The sequence below is a fragment of the Hippoglossus stenolepis genome, chromosome 22, assembly GCF_022539355.2.
Source record: "Hippoglossus stenolepis isolate QCI-W04-F060 chromosome 22, HSTE1.2, whole genome shotgun sequence".
Taxonomy (NCBI): Eukaryota; Metazoa; Chordata; class Actinopteri; order Pleuronectiformes; family Pleuronectidae; genus Hippoglossus; species Hippoglossus stenolepis.
The window spans coordinates 10,895,936-10,920,976 of NC_061504.1; the positions used below are offsets into that span (position 1 = coordinate 10,895,936).

The 25,041-nt window shown below is 40.2% G+C and overlaps 1 protein-coding gene across 1 annotated transcript in view; it reads right to left on the reverse strand.

The window, feature by feature from the left end:
- Positions 1 to 4,888: 4,888 nt before the first annotated feature.
- adipor2 (adiponectin receptor 2) overlaps positions 4,889 to 25,041 on the reverse strand; it is a 29,197-nt gene continuing 9,044 nt past the window's right edge. The window contains exons 2-9 of the mRNA XM_035147179.2: positions 20,126 to 20,189; positions 19,712 to 20,039; positions 9,793 to 9,975; positions 8,682 to 8,853; positions 7,884 to 8,070; positions 7,602 to 7,789; positions 7,229 to 7,422; positions 4,889 to 7,101 (exon numbers count right to left, since the gene is read on the reverse strand). Of these exons, the coding sequence (XP_035003070.1) occupies positions 6,973 to 7,101; positions 7,229 to 7,422; positions 7,602 to 7,789; positions 7,884 to 8,070; positions 8,682 to 8,853; positions 9,793 to 9,975; positions 19,712 to 19,798 (1,140 nt within the window). The 5' untranslated portion in view covers positions 19,799 to 20,039; positions 20,126 to 20,189 and the 3' untranslated portion in view covers positions 4,889 to 6,972. The remainder of the gene's footprint in view (positions 7,102 to 7,228; positions 7,423 to 7,601; positions 7,790 to 7,883; positions 8,071 to 8,681; positions 8,854 to 9,792; positions 9,976 to 19,711; positions 20,040 to 20,125; positions 20,190 to 25,041) is intronic.

A 25,041-nucleotide genomic window follows, 5' to 3' on the forward strand; every position in this document is an offset into this window, starting at 1 on the left:
AGATTTTTGCTGCTGCACTTTACTGCTGTCGTTTCTTTTCTAGATTTTGCCTGAAATGCTTAACTGCAGTGTTTTCTTTTCTAGATATTGGCTGCAACACTTTACTGCTGTGTTTACTTTTCTAGATTTTGCCCGAAACGTTAACTGCAATGTTTTCTTTTGTAGATTTTGCCGAAACGCTTAACTGCTGTGTTTTCTTTTCTAGATTTTTGCTGCTGCACTTTACTGCTGTCGTTTCTTTTCTAGATTTTGCCCGAAACGTTAACTGGTGTTTTCTTTTCTAGATTTTGCCTGACAAGATTAGCTGCAGTTTTTCTTTTCTAGATTTTGCTGCCATGGTTTTCTTTTCTAGATTTTGGCTGCAACACGTTACTGCTGTGTTTACTTTTCTAGATTTTGCCGAAACGCTTATCTGCTGTGTTTTCTTTTCTAGATTTTTGCTGCTGCACTTTACTGCTGTGGTTTCTTTTCTAGATTTTGCCCGAAACGTTAACTGGTGTTTTCTTTTCTAGATTTTGCCTGACAAGCTTAGCTGCAGTTTTGTCTTTCTAGATTTTGCTGCCATGGTTTCTTTTCTAGATTTTGCCCGAAACGTTAACTGGTGTTTTCTTTTCTCGATTTTGCCTGAAAAGCTTAGCTGCCACATTTTGCTGCCATGGTTTTCTTTTCTGATTTTGCCTGAAATGCTTAACTGCAGTGTTTTCTTTTCTAGATATTGGCTGCAACACGTTACTGCTGTGTTTACTTTTCTAGATTTTGCCCGAAACGTTAACTGCAATGTTTTCTTTGTAGATTTTGCGGCAGCTTATCTGCTGTGTTTTCTTTTCTAGATTTTTGCTGCTGCACTTGCTGCTGCGGTTTCTTTGCTAGATTTTGCCGAAAGGTTAACTGGTGTTTCTTTCAGATTTTGCCTGACAAGATTAGCTGCAGTTTTCTTTCTGGATTTTGCTGCCATGGTTTCTTTTCTAGATTTTGGCTGCAACACGTTACTGCTTTGTTTGCTTTCTGGATTTTGCCGAACGCACTGCTGTGTTTTCTTTTCTAGATTTTGGCTGGCACTGCCATGGTTTTGTCTAGATTTTCCTGCACTTTACTGCTGTATTTTTTTTCTAGATTTTGCCCGAAATGGAGCGGCCAAAATCTAGAAAAGAAACAGAATGCTCGCAATTGATGCAGGCAAAATCTACAAAAGAAAACACAGCAGTTAAGTGTTTGGGCAAAATCTAGAAAAGACAACACTGCAGTTAAACGTTCGAAAATCTAGAAAAGAAACCACAGCAGTAAAGTGCAGCAGGCAAAATCTAGACAAGAAAACCATGGCAGTGCCAGCCAAAATCTTGAAAGAAAACACAGCAGTTAAGCATTTAGGCAAAATCTACAAAAGAAAACACTGCAGTTAATGTTTCGGGCAAAATCTAGAAAAGAAACCACAGCAGTAAAGTGCAGCAGGCAAAATCTAGACAAGAAAACCATGGCAGTGCCAGCCAAAATCTTGAAAAGAAAACACAGCAGTAAAGTGTTGCAGGCAAAATCTACGAAAGAAAACACAGCAGTTAAGTGTTTGAGGCAAAATCTAGAAAATAAAACCATGGCAGTAAGCGCAGGAGCCAAAATCTAGAAAATAAAACACAGCAGCTAAACGTTTCGGGAAAAATCTAGAAAGAAAACACAGCAGTAAAGTGTTGCAGCCAATATCTAGAAAAGAAAACACTGCATTAAATGTTTGGGCAAAATCTGAAAGAAACCACAGCAGTAAATGCAGCAGCCAAAATCTAGAAAATAAAACACAGCAGCTAAACGTTCGGGAAAATCTAGAAAGAAAACACAGCAGTAAAGTGTTGCAGCCAATATCTAGAAAAGAAAACACTGCAGTTAAATGTTTTGGGCAAAATCTAGAAAGAAACCACAGCAGTAAGTGCGCAGCCAAAATCTAGAAGAAAACAACAGCTAAGCGTTTCAGGCAAAATCTAGAAAAGACAACACTGCAGCTAAACGCTTCGGGCAAAATCTAGAAAAGAAACCACAGCAGTAAAGTGCAGCAGGCAAAATTTAGACAAGAAAACACTGCTGTTAAACGTTTTGGGCAAAATCTAGAAAAGAAACCACAGCAGTAAAGTGCAGCAGGCAAAATCTAGACAAGAAAACCATGGCAGTGCCAGCCAAAATCTTGAAAAGAAAACACAGCAGTTAAGCATTTAGGCAAAATCTACAAAAGAAAACACTGCAGTTAATGTTTCGGGCAAAATCTAGAAAAGAAACCACAGCAGTAAAGTGCAGCAGGCAAAATCTAGACAAGAAAACCATGGCAGTGGCAGCCAAAATCTAGAAAAGAAAACACAGCAGTTAAGCATTTAGGCAAAATCTACAAAAGAAAACATTGCAGTTAACGTTTCGGGCTAAATCTAGAAAAGAAAACACAGCAGAGTTGCACAATATCTAGAAAGAAAACACAGCAGTTAATATTTCAGGCAAAATCTAGAAAATAAAACCATGGCAGTAAGCGCAGGAGCCAAAATCTAGAAAATAAAACACAGCAGCTAAACGTTTCGGGAAAAATCTAGAAAGAAAACACAGCAGTAAAGTGTTGCAGCCAATATCTAGAAAAGAAAACACTGCAGTTAAACGTTTTGGGCAAAATCTAGAAAAGAAACCACAGCAGTAAAGTGCAGCAGCCAAAATCTATAAAAGAAAACACTGCAGTTAACGTTTCGGGCTAAATCTAGAAAATAAAACATGGCAGAGAGGCAAAATCTAGAAAATAAAACACAGCAGCTAAACGTTTCGGCAAAATCTAGAAAAAGAAATAACGCAAAAGCGTGGCAAAATCTAGAAAATAAAACACGGCAGCTAAGCTTTTCAGGCAAAATCTAGAAAAGAAAACACTAGTTAGCTTTGGGCAAAATCTAGAAAAGAAAACCATGGCAGCAAAGTGTGGCAGCCAAAATCTAGAAAAGAAAACCATGGCAGCAAAGTGTGGCAGCCAAAATCTAGAAAAGAATACACTGCAGCAGTTGGAAAGCTAAAAGCAAATGTCAGGCAAAATCTAGACAAGAAAACACAGCAGTTAAGCGTTTCGGGCAAAATCTAGAAAAGAAAACCATGGCAGCAAAGTGTGGCAGCCAAAATCTAGAAAAGAAAACACAGCAGCTAAGCGTTTCAGGCAAAATCTAGAAAAGACAACACTGCAGCTAAACGTTTCGGGCAAAATCTAGAAAAGAAACCACAGCAGTAAAGTGCAGCAGGCAAAATTTAGACAAGAAAACACTGCTGTTAAACGTTTTGGGCAAAATCTAGAAAAGAAACCACAGCAGTAAGTGCAGCAGCAAAATCTAGAAAGAAAACCATGGCAGTGCCAGCCAAAATCTTGAAAAGAAAACACAGCAGTTAAGCATTTAGGCAAAATCTACAAAAGAAAACACTGCAGTTAATGTTTCGGGCAAAATCTAGAAAAGAAACCACAGCAGTAAAGTGCAGCAGGCAAAATCTAGACAAGAAAACCATGGCAGTGCCAGTCAAAATCTAGAAAAGAAAACACAGCAGTTAAGCATTTAGGCAAAATCTACAAAAGAAAACACTGCAGTTAACGTTTCGGGCTAAATCTAGAAAAGAAAACACAGCAGTAAAGTGTTGCAGCCAATATCTAGAAAAGAAAACACAGCAGTTAAGTATTTCAGGCAAAATCTAGAAAATAAAACCATGGCAGTAAGCGCAGGAGCCAAAATCTAGAAAATAAAACACAGCAGCTAAACGTTTCGGGAAAAATCTAGAAAGAAAACACAGCAGTAAAGTGTTGCAGCCAATATCTAGAAAGAAACACTGGGGCAAACAACAGTAAAGTGCAGCAGCCAAAATCTATAAAAGAAAACACTGCAGTTAACGTTTCGGGCTAAATCTAGAAAATAAAACATGGCAGTAAGCGCAGGAGCCAAAATCTAGAAAATAAAACACAGCAGCTAAACGTTTCGGGCAAAATCTAGAAAAAGAAATAACCGCAGCAAAGCGTGACGGCCAAAATCTATAAAAGAAAACACAGCAGCTAAGCTTTTCAGGCAAAATCTAGAAAAGAAAACACCAGTTAACGTTTCGGGCAAAATCTAGAAAAGAAAACCATGGCAGCAAAGTGTGGCAGCCAAAATCTAGAAAAGAAAACCCTGGGAGCAAAGCATGACAGTCAAAATCTAGAAAAGAATACACTGCAGCAAAGTTCGGCAGCAAAAAGCTGGTAAAGAAAAGCACAGAAGCAAAATGTCAGCCAAAATCTAGAAAAAGAACAACAGTACAGTGTGGCATCCAAAATCTGGAAGAAAAACCCGACAGTATAGTATGGCTTCCTAAAACTAGGGGGAAAAAACGCATACTATATAAAGTGGCGTCCAAAACTGTGTAGTGTGGCATCCAAAATGTAGAAAAAAAACACACGGCAGCATGGTGTCATCCAAAATCTAGAAGAAAAAATCACGACAGTATGTTGTCGATTCCAAAATCTAGAAAATTAACATGACAGTCTAGAGTGGCGTCCAAATCTAGAAAATAAGTTTTATTTATCTATATCTGTTTAATCAACTGCAGTCACTTTATATTGTCAGTCAAGCAAATACCTTGTTTGTGTATAAGTTTGTATATAAAGTTGTTTTAAAAAATTGAAGTTTAAGAAAAACCTTGGTTGCAACCAGTTAATTTTATGTTTATGTTGTAGATTAATGCATATATATGCATCTTATGAAACTTATAGAAAATATAAATAAGCCTGTATTCATTATCTGCATAACAAGGGCAACAAAGACTGACCTGCAAAGTAACTAAACAGAGAAATTTCTTTCCTATCGTAGCTGCTTAAAAATGTGTTAATGTATTTTGTGCACATACTAATCACTACTAGAACACAATGACAGATTCAAAAAACCTTTTTATTAGAACAATACAGCAGATATAAAGGTCCATTGCAATCAGACACTCCCATCAGAACGGAACGTGTGCTTCAACAGACAATACACACTCCCCAAGACAAATAAATTAATATAAACTAGATAAAAATAAAAACAGGAAATGAGAAAAAGAAAGAATAAAACAAGATGAAAACAAGATTTGTTTTGTTCTGAAAAGCAAAAGTGTAACACAACAAGAGATGTTGATCATTCAAAATGATAATTCAACTTCCTGTTCAAAGCTTAAGTTCAAACAATAAAAAAAAACAGGCCCAGAATGTAAGTGTTTCTATTGTGCATGTGCAAGATTTTTTTAAAACGTCACCGTGTATTAACCTCCACATGAAGGATCTTTATCTGTGGCCTTGTAGTAGTTATGGTCAGTTTGACAACGTTGTCAGACCTTTTTTTGGGGATAATTTTTTAGCATGAGAGACAGATGGTCTCCAGCTGAGCAATAACGACAGATGAAAAAAAAAAAGGTCAAAGAGAAAAGAACAAAAAGTGAAATTAAAGCTTGTGATAACAATAATAATAATAACAAAAGCAGCAGTGGATAAATTAAAATACAATCCAGTCAGAGGGAAAAAACATTTTTTCAGACAGAGAATCCTTTTTCTGTGCAGAGGTGAATCCGAGTGTCATGAGGACTACGATGAACTGCATCTGTACTGTACGAATACTGTAAAGCTACAGTACCAAAGGGACATTAATGACTCGGTTTATAAAATCGTCTTCGTTATCCGTGACGTCTTTTCAGGGCATGTCCTAAAAAACAATAAACTTATATCGGTGGCATAGAAATTTGTTTTATCTTTAGATATACAATATATGACAATTTACAGTAAGAAGACAAATGAACATGGCTACACATCAAGGTGACTCTTTTAGGTTTCATAGTTTGGACTTTATATTTGGTTTCAAGCGCACGGGAACGTTTTATTCATGAGGTCTGATTAGAGAACGGTGCTGTGATTCTGCGATGCTTAAAAAACACAAGGGCGCAGGTTCGACGAGGTAGTCTCCTCGTTTACATTTAAAGGTTTTTGGGTCGGGATAGGGACTCTTGAGTTCGCGTCTTGTCGTCGCTGCTTATTTGCCAATATTCAGGTGTTGTGCCTCATATTTCCTCGTCGTCTCTGCCTCTCATCCTTGCATATACAGACTTAATGAAATTCTTTGAAGCACTTCCCTCCACTGACAGAATATATTATTCACTCCACTGCACCTCACCGCCAGAACACGTTGTAGATAAAACGCCTCTTCTCCTCCATTTTTTATTGATTTATCATCTAACATATTCATTCTTGCCATCACATAACATAATTTTTTGTTATTTTTTCATATATATATTTCATACAAATCTATAACCCAAAATTTAGAAATCTTATTTACATGGAAAAGGGTTCTTTTTTTTGCTTTTAAAAGTGACTATTTAAACCCCCCGCCCACATGAACACACCCACCCCCACCCAACCTCAACAATCATGGAAGAAATCCAAAGACATTTCCCGCTCAATTCCTTTTCTTTTTTCTAAAATGTGACTCGGAAAACAGCATTCAGCAAAAAACACCCAAAAATGTATTTTTATCTGCTTCCTCTTCAAATCAAACTATTAAACGTCAGAAAACAGAAGAGGCTCTGAAGGTCTCATCCCCTAAACAAACGGAGATCCTTCCAGGAAAGAGAAGAGTCTCAGAAACAGTTTAACAAAACGCACCATCTTGGAAGTCAAAGCAATATAGCCTGATGAGGTGAGGGATGGAACGGGCAGACAGAGGAACGGGAAGAGAACAAAACCCCTCCTCGATCAGTTTTAATAGCGCCCCGTAGGAGCTCGTCCTGTTTATTACGCACACAGACACACACCGGACAAGCCACGCTGGTCTTCAGTTTGGTGAGAGAGCGCGTGTGTGCATGTCTTAGCACGTGTTTGAGAAGCTTGTGTGTGTGTGTGTAATTCTGTGCATGTTAGTAGAACCGGTGCCTCCCAGTTAAAATACGTGTGAGTGAACGGGTGAGTCAGTGTGTGTATGTGTGTGTGTGTTAGAGAGTGCCATCCGCGGCACAGCCTCCACCCGCCTTGTGGCGAAACTCTTGCAGGTTGGAGACACCGTGGAAATGGACGAAAGCCCCGGCGACGACCAAGATGTGGAACAACTGGTGGGAGTGGAACTAAGGAAGAGAGTAAAATATCGTGTGTTAGAGAAACAGAGTCACATAAAGATAGAAGAAGAATCACAGACAGGAAACAATGGCTTCTTTCGTCCAGTCAGTGTGTGTGTGTTTATCCGACACTCACCCAGATGTCACACTTGCCGGGGAAGAACCTCTCTGGGATGCGAGCGGCGTACAAACAGGCTCCGGTGATGTAGAGCGTCGCCATCAGCAGCAGCCAACCCATTTGACCCATGGTGGTTGCTTTGATCAGACCCTCGCTGATCACAAAGTGCAGCGTGGGAACCACGCCGCTCAGACCCAAACCCACAAACACTCCTACACACACACAGAGAGAGAGAGAGAGAGAGAGAGAGAGAGAGAGAGAGAGAGAGAGAGAGAGAGAGGCAAAGTCAAGTTTGGGACCAGAAAACCAAAGCAAAACTACGACATTTAAGCAGCTAAAAAGAATAAATACCAATAAAAACTGAATTGATCATGAACCATTCTCACTCTACCTGCTCTGACTCCTCTGTACTGTGGTGTGGCAAAGAAGTCGCATTGAGAGACGGTGATGGCCGACAGTCCCAGTATACACACCACTATCAGGTAGATGAAACAAGGCTGAGGGGAGCAGTAGAAGGAGTAGTACAACCAGGGAACAAATGAGCCCATGATCAGGAAGGCGATCCCACTGTAGTCCAGCCTGGAGACGGAAAAACACAGACAATATGTTACTGTGAGTTTCCTATTTTACACGAGACTTGATACACTGTGAGTTCGCAGTGTGTGCGTCTTACTTGGAGAAGACTCTGGAGACGCCCTCAGAGTGGCAGTAGACTGTGTGGAAGAGCCAGGAGAAGGAGAGGCAGAGGATGGCTCCCAGGAAAAACACCCCGATCACCACCTTCTCCTGGACGGGAGCCACGAACGACTTGTTGGGACTGAACATGTACATCAGACCCAGAAAGAGGAAAACCAAACAGCCTGCGGAGACAGAGACGGAAGAGAGAGATTAAATCAACCATGATGAACAACTGCTGCAAAAATCACATTTGACTGCAGTAACCCTTTTGCAACACTAGGTGGTAGCAGAGGACATAAATATTGGCAATGTTGTTTTCAAGTCAGGAGAAGAGATGTTTTTCAAATGGGATTAAAAAAAAAAACTGAAAAAACAAAAATCCCACACATTCAAATAAGCTGATTGAAAAGTCACAAATAATATATACTGGACTCACGACTTTCTTACACCTCAGCTTAGCTTTTGACACAACACTGCTTATTAACAGCAAATAGAGGGGATCATTTTACACAAGCGTCTGTTTCCTAATACGTAAATGTGAAGATTAGCTGGTAATACATTACAGAAATAGACACAGAGGAACTAAGATAAAAGTTCTATTCTCGTAACTTTAAATATTCCAGTCGTGACGGTCATGTGTAGTGTGCGTGTGCGTGTGCGTGTGTGTGTGTGTGGTTAAAGTAATTAAATGTTAAGCCAAGGTTTATTGAATTTGTTGCAGTAAGAGATGCATTTAAATGCGTTTAGATCAGTGTTATATATGTAGCAGTGTGTGTACATGTGTGTGTCCTACCTAGCAGGTGTGTCCAGATGTTTCCCGTCTCCGTGTGGATTCTGAAGATGCTCTTGAAGCAGGCGCGAAACGAAGGCATGGGTGGCCTGTGGCCGTGAAGCAGGAAGTCGTTGTCCTTCAGCCAATCGGGGAGCACGTCGTGAGGTATGACGCGCCACCGGCCCTCCCACACCTGATTGGTTAATGAGGCACAGAAATATCACAATCAATAGTGGAAGAAGAGCACAAAGCCTAGAATGGGTGCAAAAGAACAACTTGTAATATTTTCTAATTGTGTTTAATGAAAAACAGAAGATTTTTATATTGAATGTCATTGAAATACCGCCATTTAAAGTTTGTTCATGAGAGAGAGAGTGAGAGAGAGATTACCTCTTGACATTTTCTTTGCAGAATGATTCATTTCCTTAATTTACAACCTGCTGATTAGAGTTTCAGAAGACTGTGTGTGTGTGTGTGTGTGTGTGTGTGTGAATATTAGTCCAAGCTGTGGTTCTCTCAGATCATACGAGTCCACATTTCAGCAGTGTTGTCTGAGAAGCTCTCCCTCTAACTCCTCTCCATAACAACACAGTTGGTTATGAAACCTCTTCAGGACATAAACTGGTTTCTCAGAAATTGTTGCGAAACCCATCAGAACTGTGTTCTGAGAGTTTCTGGTGATGTAACTTTTAGAAGTAAAACATGTGCTGGTTTTCATAACTTCACCTGACTCATAAACTACACTGTAAAACGCCCTTATCAAAACTACACTGGAACTACGTGTATTCTGAACTTTGACCTTGTTATGGCCCAAACTAAACCTGGACAGCAATATTCCAACTAATGACCTTATTCTGAATAAGACATATGATATTGCCATTGTCAGAGGTCAACTGCAACTTTTGCCCAGAATACAGACACATGATGTTTTCGGTGTTCGTCACAGTTTTATTGGCTTCTTTTACTATGTGGTTTTATTGAGTGTTGATTTAAAACCGACTCTGTAAACTCCAACATCATTACTTAACTATTTTAGTGGGCAGAGGGTTTTAAGTTGTGACGCACTTTAACATCTGTATTGTTGAAATTTAGCACTAGCTAGTATTTGTACTTGCACATGTGTGTTCACTACCTTGTGTACGAACTCCTCCATCCTCTCCATGGCGTGGTGAGCCTGCAGCAGCGGCTTCATTCCCATGAAACCTTCATCACTGCTCCTCTCATCCTCTTCCCGTTCTTTCTCCTCCTCCCCTCCTTCCCTTCCTCTGTCATCCTCTTCATCTTTTTTTCTCTCCTCATCGCATTCGGGGACACACTGACAAAGACAGAGAAGAAGCAGACACCATTAGTACAGAGGGATTTGAGAGCCATGGTTGTTTATGACATTTTCTCTTGTTTGAACATGTGCATTTAATTCCTTGGGGTATTTCAGCTTTATCAGATGAATGAAGTGAAGTGTGACTAGAAGACAGAGGGGCTGACCTTTGATTTGAACCTGCAGTGAGCTGAGATGTTTATTTCACACATTTATTGATCCCAACTTGCATAATCATCCTTCAACACGCAAATTAAATTCAACATGACAACAGAACCTCCTCACAGGTTCATCATGATTCATTTTACATAACATGCAAATGTGTAGTGATATCTGACAACAGATGTATAATTCCACGGTGAAGCCACGTAATCAAATTAATTTCATCAAAAAATGTGTTGTTGTCCCAGTGAAAACATTTGCTCTGAAGCTCGGTCATCGGCTGGATATGTAGTAACAAACCATAGACTGTACATAACAAATCTTCCTTCACAGATGGTACAAAAGTTAAGAAGCCTGACAGGATAAACCCAGCCTGAAAAAAATGAGGTAATAATAAGATAAAATATATTAAGTCCGAGAAAAATGAACACGTAACAAACAAATGTGTTTTTGGAACTCATTAGAAATCATATTAGTCCTCGTCTCATGACTAGAGCCTGAAAGATATATCGTTTAGCCAACAGGCTCATATTTGGTTGTATTTTTATTTTATTTATAGTTACTTATAATAAAGTGTTATGGTTAAACGGTTAAATATCAACATTCAAGGTGAACAATGTACATTTTAAGAAAAAAAAAAAAAGGGTGTGTGCATCATTGATTTGGACTTTTTATATAACCTCGATACAATCAAATCAGGTTTAAATCAGTATATACATTTAGAAAATAGATCAGATGAAAACAGTCCATTTATAACCAGAAGATTAGACGGACAGTTTGAATTCAATCTAACACAACAGCTGTCACAGCGGTGCAGCCGTGCACAGAATTAATATGGCTTGTTCTTTGTGATAAATACACAGTCATTCATCATAACTGACACACACACAGACACAAACAGTCCCACACAGACCCGCACACGGAGGCAAACACACACTAAAGACAATCATGTTATGTGTGGATTCAGGTGGGCAAATTTGATAAGGTTTAGGGGCATATATGTACGAAAAAGACAAAATACATAATTTTCTTATTTCATTGATGTAAAAACAGACACACAATCACCTCCGCACACAAACACTCGGTTCCTCTGGAAGGAAATTATTAGAAATAAATCTTTTCATTAGTCGAAAGGAGGAGGGGGGAGAGAAATAAAAGAGACAGTGAGAAAATTAGAAAGAAGTAGAGAAGGAGATAGACAGCAGAACAACAGACAGAGAAAGAAAAGGAGAGAGAGAGTCATGTTGTATATATATATATAATGCATGGCTAACCCAATTTTAAAGTCCCACCAGCAAAATACACTCCAAGTGCCTGGTCCCTGTTGTTTGAGTTTGTGTGTTGACTACGTCGTGTCTACTGCTGACAGTTTCTTTCGACTCTTAAAGTCTGTCTACTCTGTGTGTGCACGTGTGTGCTTAATCATGCATTAGGTCAAATCTCAGTCGGCTGCCGTGTGCTGTAAGAACACACATTTACACACACAGCTTCCATAACACCTGAAGTCGTGCAACTGTAAAGCCACATTTACCACACCGCATATAAATCTGCGGTGTTTCAAAGCCGAGATAAAAGTGACACCTGACAACTCTCTCTCTCTGTGTGTGTGTGTGTGTGTGTGTGTGTGTGTGTGTGTGTGTGTGTGTGTGTGTGTGTGTGTGTGTGTGTGTGTGTGTGTGTGTGTGTGTGTGTGTGTGTGTGTGTGTGTGTGTGTGTGTGTGTAAGCATCAGTGATTGAGTATACTATGTGAGCAGAGGGTATCTGGGTGACTGCCAAGTAGTCACGTGTGCTCTGCAGTCTTTGTGTGCATGTGTGTGTGTCTCAGTAATAGCCTCTCATGTGTGTCCATGCATGCATGTAATGTAGGTGTAAGCTTAAATCCAGATGCTGCCGGTGGGGCTGTTTATTGTGGGGTTATTCTGGAAGGGTGTGAATAACTGTGTGTGCATGTGTGGGTATGAGTACGTGTGCACTTGCCTTTATATCCCATGAGTGTATACTGCTTTTTGAGGGTCAGCCTTTGATTTTAAGGTTTAACTTCAGGTTTAAGGTTAGGCCTTTAATACGGATGGTTTAGGTTGGGATAAGGGACTGGGGGGGTGCATTATGTCGATGAGATGTTATCCCAGGGATAGTGAAACAAATGTGAGTGCATGAGTGCATAGGGGGGGACAAAAGGGTGTCCTCTAAGTGTTCCCAATATGCCATCACTTAACTGGTGCCTCCTGACAAGCTACGTATTCACACCTGCAGAGATGATTCTGGGCCAAATAAAGCATAGTGATACACTCCGCTACACACCATACATATAAAAACACACACACTGCTATTTTACACAATACATACAGAACAAGAGGATGGAAGCGACTGAGCCAACAGTAAATACTTCCAGGGGAAATAGGAATGGTGTCTCACTCACACTCACACACACACACACACACACACACACACACACACACCTCTGGTTAACACTTACAGTATGAAAAAAGCAGTATAGATAGGGAGGAAGAGGCGGAGATGAATGGGAAGCATTTAGCCTATAACCTGCACATTTAGGTGATTTATGAACAGCCACCTTCTTACCAGGAACCTCTTTTCACTGAGGTACTACAGCTGTTAGGCTGCTTTACAGTCACTCTGCATTTTATTAGCTTTTGTTATGTCGCGTTGGGAAAAAAAGCGTATGTGTGCAAAGTGAGTCACGTCATTTTACTCTTTAAACTCGTCTAGGTGAGGATTAACGTTGTCACATGAGCTACCTTCATTCTTATTGGCAGAAAGTATATGTAGATTTAACTCTAGCAAACGAACATGCTGACTAATCACCTAATCTGCTCTGCTGTCAGTTAAACTGAAAAGTTGCAACAAAAAAAAGTTGCCATTGTTAAACATACCACAGACACAGATGTAGTTTCTTCAGCCAAAAACAAACTATTGTCAAAAGCTCTTCAAAAAATGTTCCCTTCATAAAACACATCTAAGTTTCGTAAAAATATATAGTTAGGTTCTAGATTACATTTTGAATGTGAGGTCACTAACTGAAAATACAGAAGCCAAAGACATGACTTGATTTATTTAAAGGTGCCACTTTGGCGGACGACATGTAGTTGGTAAAAACCATAGACCGTATTGAAGATGGACGACACGTCTCCAGCTTCTCTGTTATGTGGTTAACATGTCAGAACCAGACTGGGTTCTTCCTAACCAACCAAAACCATCTTTGTATTCTCTTGTTCAGAGCCATTTTCTGCTTTGATGTTGTTTTACAGTTTTTTGTAAAACAACACTATCTCACTATCCAGAAATGTATTTTGACTTTTCACTTTGGTCCATGTGTTAACATGGAGAAGGTGGTGTATGAACAGTCAGCCACCAGGAGGCAATCAAGAGGATTGGCTCATCTTTTGGAGAGCAGTCATCTCCTCCATCTTTATATAACGTATATAGTAAAGCGTGATAAATTCTGCCACGCTGTGATTATCCCTTCATGCTTAATATTGCTGTCACGTGTCTTCTTGTTAGCATTTGACTGCCTTTAACCCCACAGAAGCTGGAGCTGTAAAGAGGAAGCGGCGGGTGTTTTAACACATTGTGAGAAGAAAACACTGAAAAATGACCAGCTGCCAGCTCAAGAAAAAAGAGCAGAAACGGTTTCGCTCTCCTGTGAAACATCTGTTCAGCTGAACTAAACATAATCCAGACTGTGAAAGCCACAGTGTTGAGGTTCGGCAGCAGGTGATGCAGGAAGTTTGGCTGTCAACCGCTCAGCTGACGTGTCCGTAACCAGATACAATAACAAATCAGGGAAGATTCAGACAGGAGGAGGAGAACTGTACGAGTGGAGAAAGGTAGTTCTTGGAAATTCAGGGTACCCCTAATGTGTTTACATTCAGGCTCCCACTCACACACAGTCACTTGGATGAACTCTATACTGTATGTCTGCTACACGTGACTCAACCTCAGCTGACCGCTCTCTCAACAACTCATTCTGGCAGAGGTTAGGGAGTTGAATTTCGCTCAGTGTGAAAGTATGTGTGTGTGGTCAAGGATATGATCCCATCCCTCTGGGCAGTGTCGACCCTCAGACCTGAAAAACTCACTGTACAACTTCTCATCGCATGTGTGACTAAATCAGTCTGGAAGTGAGCGCCGGCAGGCTGGCTGCTCGTCCTCACACAGAGCCAGTCCCATGTGCTGAGTAATCAACATTTCAGTTGTTGTCATACTTCAGCAGGGCGACGTTCACATTTTTCTAGGAAAAGTTTTCCCAGGAAACGCCGGAGAGAGAAGAGCCTTTACAAGTCCAGAAAATGTAACCAAACAGATTTAATAACATAATTGCCACATTAAAAGTGTAGCTCATCTAGTATGAAAAGTAGACATTTGGATTTAGGTGGAGTTTGAAGCAATTTTACTTGGTTTACTTGGCATCCATCATCTCACATTGTCTGTTATTGTTACTGACTTATAATGTGGAGCAAAAACGCAGCTATTAAATGTCTAATAAATGTACCAAAGTGAAAAATACCCATCACTTTTTCTAAAAAGCCTGAGCTGACTTATTTAAATAACTTATTTGTTGTGACCAACAAACTAAATTCCTAAGGATACTCACAATTTATCACATTTGCAAAGCTAAAAACAACATGAATTATTAACGATCGTCAATCAGCTTACTTTGGTTTGTGTACATGTTAGTATGCGTGTAAGTGTGTGTACAATAGTGAGTGTGTGTCTGATAAATAGGTTTTAAAAAGCCGTATAAGAGCACAGTAAGTTTTAACACCACGCTCAGGCAACTGTTATTTCAATAAATTTGTTTTTTTTCCCTCGAATAATTAGTAATCTGTATTCATCTTTAGGCAGCAATGTGGAGGAAGGTCGTACTAACTATAACAATGTCAATTTCCAAATTTACAACGAAATGCTTCGACAAACCCCTGAAATATTGCAGCGTAAACTGACGCACCAGATGGTTTGTTACCCAGAACCATCTGGGAGGGCTTCATTAGAAACTTTTTTTGGAAAAGGGGCAGGTGCTTTCTAAAAATACTTGGCAGGGGATTGGATGAACCATCTGCTAATCACATTTGCAGAAGAATAGGAAAACGGCTAAAACATCTTTTACATCGAGAAACCAGCGCTGTTTCTTAGCTGTGAAAAACCTTCAACAGTTCTGATATAACGGATGCTTTAGCGCCATCTCTCTATGAGCCACCATTGTTATTAAAGAACACTTCTTGCCATTGCCATGCTCTTAGCTACCAGTAGCTCCTTCCTCGTCGGATGCTAGTTTGTCCGAACCATTGTTCTTCAGCCACAGGCAAATAACAAAATGGATTTAATTTGGAAGATATCCTGCCACCTTGCAAGTAGTGCTGACCAATATATTCTGTTTTCATTGTCATCACTATATGAGCCGTCCTGAACTGCAATAAATCTGAAAGAAATCGTTGTAATTACACGGGTCATGTAGAATGTTCTCTACCTTCATGGTTGAGCTGCAAACACAAAGCAGACAGCACAGCGGCGGAAGTGAAGACCAGTGAGAAGTGAAGGATTTGCTCAAGGTGACAACATCTCGAGTAAACGGCTCGTGTAATGTTCACATAACCACTACACGCTCATTAAGCCAATAATTAACTGTTATGATCAAGCTAAAACAAAAGCCTTCAGTATATAGAATGCTACTTCCTCATATCACAGCATGGTCACTGCAAGAAGTTTCTCGGTTCGAATCCGGCTTCAATAGATAATGGACGGATCTTCACATTTGTCTTATTTTTGTGAATATGATAAATGAAACCTCAAAAGGATAAAATGTGTTAAGATTGGGGAAACAAGGTTCTACGACAGCATGGAGACCTCCAACACTTTTCACACAAGCATGAGCTAAGAAGCTAGATTTCGATGATACACAGACAACAGGAGATCTCTAGAGACGCTGGTCTGCTTTAGATTAAATGAGGCAGCTTTTTCTTAAAAGCCCCTGAAGACCAATCTACTCCTCTGTCTCACACACAAAAACACATACATCCAGCTCCCCCCAGACTGATTACCACTCAGTATGTAGACCTGGCTAAGGACTTTCAACTGACTAATGGCTGTTCACACACACACACACACATGCACACCTGAGACAGTTTGTTTTTGTGTGTGTTATGAGGAACCTCTGCTCTCATTAGTTCTGCTGAGCTCGACAGTCGGTCAGCAGAGGATATGTCAGTGAAGCAGCAAAGACGTGAGGAAAACTCTCCTTTATTCAGCAAAACATGAAACATTGTCACATGGCTGGTTTTTTTAAGGTGGGAGAAAGGAAAGCTGCAAGCCAATAGGAATGCAGCTGATATTCTTAGCAGAGAGCAAGAATCTATACTAGAACATAGAGGGAAGAGCTTACCTCTGTACACTGTGACCCCTGCACAACACAGACAGTGTCAACATGTGACTCACACACACACAGTGCTCTCTAGGGACGCCAAAAATTGGGAAAATTGTCCAAGACCCTCAGAGGAAAAAAAAGAAAGTGGTTTCAAAACAAACACACACTCAGACTCTGAAAAACAAGTGTGCACGAACCCCCACTAGACAAACTATTCCCTGTGTTCTTGTCCATGACCACGAGGACGGCACAGCAACAAAGAACACCGATTTTTATCAATCTGTTCACAGTTAGAGGGCTTGTGTCAAGGACCTTTACTTTTTTAAAGCACTTAAAAAGTCGCAGTTTTGTCGTTATGCCAGGAGAGGAGAATGAACATGAAACTAGGTATAAGGCTACATCCACACTAATACATTTTGGTATTATAGTTGTAAAAAAGGATGGAAAAAGAGGATTTTAGCTCTGTATCAGAAATGATCTCCATCCATACGAACACGCCTGAAAACATGACCATTCACGTACACTGGGCATGCAAGCAACAGTGTAAATATAAAGCAGATTGTCTACTCTGGAGCCGGTTGCTCAGGTACAGAAAATGCTACGAATGAGGAACAGCAATTGCGGAATTTAACAACAGGAATTTATTTTCTTGGACACACGACAAAATGTCTAACTTGTTGTCCATGTAACAAAAACAAAAGGAAGCAAATGAGAGTGTCTCGAGTCATCGTTTCCAAAAGTTTAAAGAGAAATTATTTACATTTACTGTACAAATATGACACTGGGATCTCTTTTCTAATGTGATTCTCAGCAAGAAAGCAAATTAAATATATTTCCCAAAATGTCCCAAGTAGCATCCCAGGTTTTAATGTATAAGAAGAATGACTAAAAGGGTTGTGATTGTGGACGACAGGTACAATAAGAGGAAGTGAACCTGGATATCCTTCCTCAACAGACTGGGCGTTGATGCATGAAAGCAATACAAAAAACAATTCTGCTCAAAGGAAGGATGTGCAGCCGACTCTAATGTACAAAATCGAGGACATTGTTCACAGATTTTTGTTCCCTAATTATTGGTTTTTCTCTAGTTTTGCATAGAATAAAATATTCCAGACTCTCTTCTTGTCATATAACTTAGTGTGTATTACATGTTAAGTTAACAGAGGTATATTTCTTGATTGAACTAAATAATGTGTAAGAGACACTTGATTGAACTTAAATGATGCAGATGTAAACTGAAAACAGAACTGTTTCAGTCTCCTCATCGAGCTTTTTCACTGTCATGGTCTGCAAATGTAACACTTCATTCTAAGGTAGTAGGTTGCACTTGTTGGCAGGTAAACAGCCATTGTTTCCAAAATTGTGTTCAGCAACTGTGGGGTGTAATCAGGAAGACACACAAACATCACGAGCTCATGGGGACAAGTTCAAAAATATCTTGAAAACAGGAAACTTGACATAAAAAATAAAATTCTCCTTTTTTGGACAATAACGTAAATAAAAAAAACAGAACATGAGACGTAAAAGCATCCCATGCAATCTGAAGACAAACATGATGTGTGACACCAAACTCAAAGCTAAACCAGACACTCACAAACCCATTGAGAGACACACACGAACACCTATACCGCCAAACGCTGAAAGATTCAAAGGGCAGCCTGTGGGGTGTTAAGACAGCCTGGCCTTGCCGATTGGGGCAGGGGGCCCCTCGCATCCTCTCAGGTATCCGTGTTGTGTTACAGCAGATAAAAAAAGGCCACACACACGCGAGCAGACACAATACACAAACACAAACACTATTGTGTTTCGGATCAGCGGCTCTGTGCTGATTGCCTTTAACACTGGACGACAGAGCTGCAGCTTTGTTGCACACGCAGTCACAAGTGATGCCTCTGAGGGAGGGTATCTGGCACATTTTGTTCTGTGATTTGGACGTGGTGCCATCATGTGATGCTAATCACACAGATTTTGGTAATGTGTTTGCTCTCCTTCCAGGAAGACGTCTGCATATTAATGACACAACAGGTTTATTTTTAGGGGCTGTGAATTTTTTCGCACGTTCAATATCGATATCACTTCAGACTCTACAGTGGAACTAAAACTGAACAACAGTCGGAGCCGAGACATCTCTATCACAATGCACTGTTAATTACTATAACACAGAGTGACTCATCATCAAGTCTGAAAAAGCCTTGAAGGTGGCGACGGTGTCGATAATAAGTGGAGGTGGTGGAGGATGAAACGTTTGGGGAAACAGGCTCCTAATCAATTTGTGCAAAAGCAAGTTTCAAGTACCTGCTCGAAAAACTTGAAAAACGGATTTCATAATGCACCTTTCTCCCCCGAGCAACGTAATAAACACACAACTTCTCTCGTTATGATGATCGTAGAAAACTACACTCATTGTTTTACTTTTATTAACATAGTCTGAGACTATCCTATACTCTTTTAAACACATATTGTGCTATTTTTCACTTTTTACTGCTACTCATACTACTCGCAGTAGCAATGAGTAGCAATGAATACATGAATAATGTGTTACTTTATGACTCTTGAATCCTCCACTACATTCCACATACTGGTGTGCAATTATGTTTAAATGAGTGCTAAACAACACCATGCTGTATTATTAAAAAGACGTGGCAAACTCCCACATGCTGTCCCAAAACCTTCTTACGCTAACTTTGAATCTAAATTTGCTCTTAACTTCAAAATGCTGCTTTTAAAAGTGAGATTAAATTATCCTCTAGTGTTTAATTAACTGTAGTGTCCAATCTTCTTGTGGGATCAGTGGAAACTTTAGGTCTTCAAAGGGGAAATGGTGGTAAAGCATGTTGTGTACACACACGCACACAGGGAACTGTGGTCAAGTGATAACAAATTGATTCCAATTTATAGCTGTGTGTGTGTGTGTGTGTGTGGTGTGTGTGTGTGTGTGTGTGTGTGTGTGTGTGTGTGTGTGTGTGTGTGTGTGTGTGTGTGTGTGCCAGCGTGTGTTCTCCTACTTTGCTTTAAGACACAGGTCAACATGGGTTACAGAATATTATTTTTCCCTTCTAACAGCTCCTGTTTAATTATTTACGTTAGTGTGTGTGTTGTGGTGGGATAGTTTTACTGTGTGACCACTCGACCCATGGCTCTGAACCAACCAGATGAAAGCATGTATGTTTGTATGTGTGCTGGATACTCACCCCATTGTGTGAGGGGCACTCAGCGGTAATGAGGTGACTGGTTGAAGAACCTGAGGTGGGCGTGTCTTCTTTCTCCCTGGGACTCATGGGATCTGTAGGCGTGGTATCTGTGGTGTGTTGTACGAGGTTAGAAGTTCTGTGTCGCAGCACGAAGGCCGGGCCCTCGGCCGGGCCCTCGGCCGGGCCCTCGGCCCCACTTTTCTCTCCTCCGTCCAGCTTGAGACGCTGGACCAGCCCCCAATAAGAACTGGAGCAAACTCGGCTGGGCCCGGACAGAGACTTAGTGGATGTGGTTGCTTATCTCCGGAGGTGACCAAACCTGGTTGGACTGAAGAGGAAGAGCCATATGGTGAGAAGAGAAAACAGCAGCAGCTGTAAGCAGAGCAAGATGAAAGTATAATCCGGGTGACCAACCTAGAGTCCAAGCTGAAGTCCTTAGACCTGACGGCACCTTAACTCAGGAGTTTATCGGACAAACCTGGAGAGAGACAGAAATAGAGGAAGGAAGGGAAAAAGTTAATAAAATTGTATTAATCTAATTTGATATTTACTTGTCACACACAGATGATCAGCTCATGTGCTTTTGGTTTGCACACAAGCAGATGTGTTTCCTCTGCAGAGAAGCATCATCTCTCTCATCTCTCATTATACAACCTGGCAAATCCTCCAAGGTGCAAGCACACATGCACGTTAACTTTCAAAACACGGCCATGATTAATTGATTCAATTAAATTTTATTTGTATAGCGCAAAATCATGATAGACACTATCTCAAGGTACTTCACATAGTAAGGTCAAGACCTTAAAAATTGCAGTGAAACCCAACAGTTCCCCCAATGAGACCAATTACAACCCTTGTAGGGTCATGGCCTGGCGTAGCAACCACTTTTCTGTTGTTAAACTGGCAAAGGTGGATTTGTATATATCCTAAATGCACTTACGCAATACGCTTTAGACTATGTGCATAGATCATTAAAATAGAGCTGAAGCGGTCCTTCATAAAAATCTGTGTACACTCCCAAGGAACAAGAGATTCACACACAGAAAGTAGACGTGTACCCTGTTGAGAACTTACTTTTCTTTCTCTAATCATTTCACCATTTCTCTACCCAATCTTATCATGGAAATATGACATAATTTACAATTTAGGTTTAGGGAAAAAATGCATAGGAATGGGGAACATGGTATTTTTTTCACAATTGTGGACATTTCCACTAAAAAGCAAATCAAATGTAAATCTGACAGTTGCTGCTGGGTTAGTCAAAGATACTTTTGATTTTGTTGTTAAAAATTGCAAGGTATCATCATACCATATCATAGGCAGCAGGAGAAGAAGTGTGAATGTGGTATCCTTAAAAATATGATGAACTACAACCTAAACTTAAAGCAAACATGCCCAGTAAAATACTGCAAAAGTCCTTGGTCTGGAGGATTTACCTTTTCATCCTTGTGAAGGCCTCTGGCCTTCATGGGGATAAATGTGCTCATGTGTACCTCACGTTCCTGACCCATTTATATCTGCATGTTTTTGCAGCAGCATGTTTCCAAACACTCTCTAACCACCAAAGATGTAATGTCCCGTAAATTATATGAACAGCAGCTGCACCTTCATATCAGTATACTGCTAAATCTCTCCATGTCTCACTATCTCCCCTCTTCTCTCACAAACCCACAGACACACAGAGCGCTCCAGAGGGGCCAACTCAATGTGAACGTGCCCCCAAGCACCGGCCCACTTCATTCAAACCATCCCCCATGTGTTCTCTCACACATACATTAGGGAATAATAGACACTCAGGGGAAAAGGAGAAACAGAGGCATGTGCACACACACCTGTACTTGCAAACATATACACACAGACTGCTTAAGACATAACTGGTGCACTTATCAGTGTGATAAGAACAAACTAAAATGACAGAAACCATCATTACGTTTTAGTTTGGTCCATGTCCCATCTGCTAACATAGAGGCAGCCAGGAAGCGATCAAGGTGATGTGGCTTCACTTTTGGGGAAATGCGATGTTGTCTATCTTTATATAAACCCTATGGTCCACCATTATTCTGGCAACAAATATATACTGTGAGAGTTAGGACATTACTTAAGCCATGTTACCTTATGCAAGTCTATGAGGTACAAGAGTTATTGAAATGTGTTTGACTATTAAATAAAAAACATATTCAACAGTAAAAATAAAAACTTCTGCTCATGTGAAGTGACAACAATGGAATCAGTGTTTTCTAGAGACGAGGTTTGGCGTATGTAAGTGCATGGTGACGCTTACAGAAAAAAAACATTGAACCACAGCTGCTGTTTGTGGTGAAGGATCATGGGTACGTTTTTTAAAAAAAAGGAAGCGCAAGAGAAAGAAAAGACTATAAAGAGGGGGAGAAAATCTTTAAAAAGGGTCAGGAAAAATAGAAGTGTTTCATACGCAGACCCACAGACAGTGACACTATTCTGCTGTGAGAATGATAAAGACGACTGTTTGAGCTGAACACGGATGACTGGCCTGTGGGCAAGTTCTCTAATCGAAATCAAACACTTCTACATTGAGAGACCGTCCAATCTATCTCTCCCCTTTTCCTTCCTCCCCAATTGACTATTTTTGAAAATTACATTGACTGCACCCGCATTTCCTGTCCCGATGAAAAGTGAGATTTCATGCCAGTTCATTATTAGCTCGGGAATAAGAGGAATAAACTACTTCTGTTTTTTTCTTTTCTTTTAAGCTTCAGTAATTTTCCCAAGATAACAGTCTTGAGGCCTGATTGCTACTGAAGAACAAACAGCTCTTCTCACAATTGAAATTGCTGAGAAGTTTTGTTCTGTGTGGGTCTGATAAGAGTCAATGGAGGGAAGAGAAACAACACAGAGACTGCACGTGACTATTTCTGCACACACACACACACACACACACACACACACACACACACACACACACACACACACACACACACACACACACACACACACACACACACACACACACACACACACACACACACACACACACACACACACACACACACACACAAAACTGGTTGATTATTTATTTGCGTAATCCTTCTAACAAAACAGACAAATGCCAAAACATAACTTCCTTGTTAGAAATAAAAATACATAAATATTATGTCTGAGAGAAATACTGGAAATTTCTTGTGGAGCACTTTTTTATTTTCAGTATCTTGCATCATACAGTAATCTGCTCCGTGATGGTTCATCTGGACAACATGACACTTTGGATCAATTTGACTGTGTCTGCTTATTGCAGCTCCGCAGCAGCAAAAAGTGTCCTCCGCAGAATCGCCTTTCAGCTTCTAAACAATCAGCTCGCTCATCCTAAAACTTGTAACCTGTGTAATTGTCTCTGTTAGAACGTGGTCTTGTGAAGCACACCAACTCTGGCGAAGAGCTTTGACTTTATGCAAGTGCATTTGTCCTTGCAACACGTCTAGTTTAACGGCAGGGTTCAAGCTGTAATAAGCCAAGATTGACCTTTTTTATCATTGCGAGTGAGTTCCCTCTAGACGCACTGACTTTTCTTTTCTCTTCTCAAGAATGACATTCCCCTAAAAAAGATGAAAACATCGGACACCACCTTGATGACATAGACAACCCAAATCATTCTGTGTGGTGCATGGTGTGCTGATAGTCAGTGCTCTTCTACCGTCATATGGCACATTATTCGCACAATGTGTTCGTACTGCTCGGAAGAACCAAATGGACGACCACAGTGGCAGAACAGACAGAACTGAACAGAATGACCTTGTATTGAGATTTTAAAAATCCTTCAATGACAGAACATAAGATAATGAGCAAAAAAAAGCAGCGGAGAAAAAAATATTTTCACACACCCAAACCAAATGAGGTTTCTCAGTGTCTGAGCCAAATGCCAATGTTTAAGTTTCAGTTCTGAACTGCCGACATATTATGTCTGTCGCCAACAGGATACAAGATGACTCATCAAGATGTTTCATGCGATGAAACTGCATGATCGCAATTTCCTTGGTTCAGGAAAGAATGCTGGAGACAACCTTATTACTTTGTCTATTAAAGTCCTGGTGTGAGGTTCAATTATTTTCCCCACATGCAACCCCAATGAAACAAACCAATCATACAGACAAGTTTATCTGCTCTGTTTTCCTCGAGTTACAACAACTCGAGGAAATGCCATCAAACTGCCCCTGAGTGACACTTACACCACAGGGGGAGACAGAGGAACTGACACCGAGGATAAAAATGGCAGCAGCCTGAAGCAACTGGGCTTTTGACCTGCTGGGTAAGAAAGGGAAGGGATTAACCAATGAGCTTTGGCTTTAAATCTCTTCCCATGTGCCTTTGAGCAACACTTCCCTTTCTTGGCAAATGAAACTGCTTTTCAACTCTTCCCTAGAAAGATCAACACAGAGCAAACACTCATGACTCAAAGATACAGCCAAAGAAGGATGTATTGCATCATGATTGCAAGCTCTCACCAACATGTATGCACTTTAGAAAGCAATCATCTTTCAGTACACTCACTCAATTCCCCTATTAATTATTAATACTTTATTCTCTTGACATTATGGACCAGCCATGAGGCTCCTGCAGCAATGCCATTAATAAACATTACTGTCCTTTAACCATGGACACTATTGAGCTTTTAATATTGATGATATTGATTTGACTCAGAGGTCAATATCTACAATACTGTGTGTTTTGACAGCAACTGACAATACAATGCTTGTCTGGTAGACTGTGAGAGCATAGATTTAAAAAGCCATAGCAATTTTTGTTATTGACACAAGAAACATTTTCAATCTTTAAATAATAGTATCACTGATGTGACCTTCGACCCCCAATATAAAAGTCTTCAGGTTCTCGATGTAGACAACTTTGTGGAAGTTAAGAATAACTGAAAGGTCAAAGGAGCTGGATTTGTCTGACACATTTGTGTTAATGCTGCTAGACTGGAACAAAATATTCAGCTCTGACTTCGTCCTTACAATGTTTATTTTTAGTTTATTGTCATAGAGCTCATCTTACCTGCTCTACATGTCACTGCAGGTTGTCTGTGTGATGTTTTGAACCCGGACATTAAATAGCTTTAGAGAAGCAAGGTTCACCTACTTCAAACTGTGTAAGTTTAGCAACACACTGCTGTGCACATAACAGTCTGCCCTGAATGCTATTGATGTGAACATCTATTTAAAAAGTGATCTCTCTGACCGCTCCATCACCCTGCAGTCCAGGTCCCTCGTACCTGATCTTGTACGTATTAAACATATGATATTTAACCCGCTAGGCTCTGATTGACTGCATTAGCAAGTGTCTCGAATCAAGCATTTAAA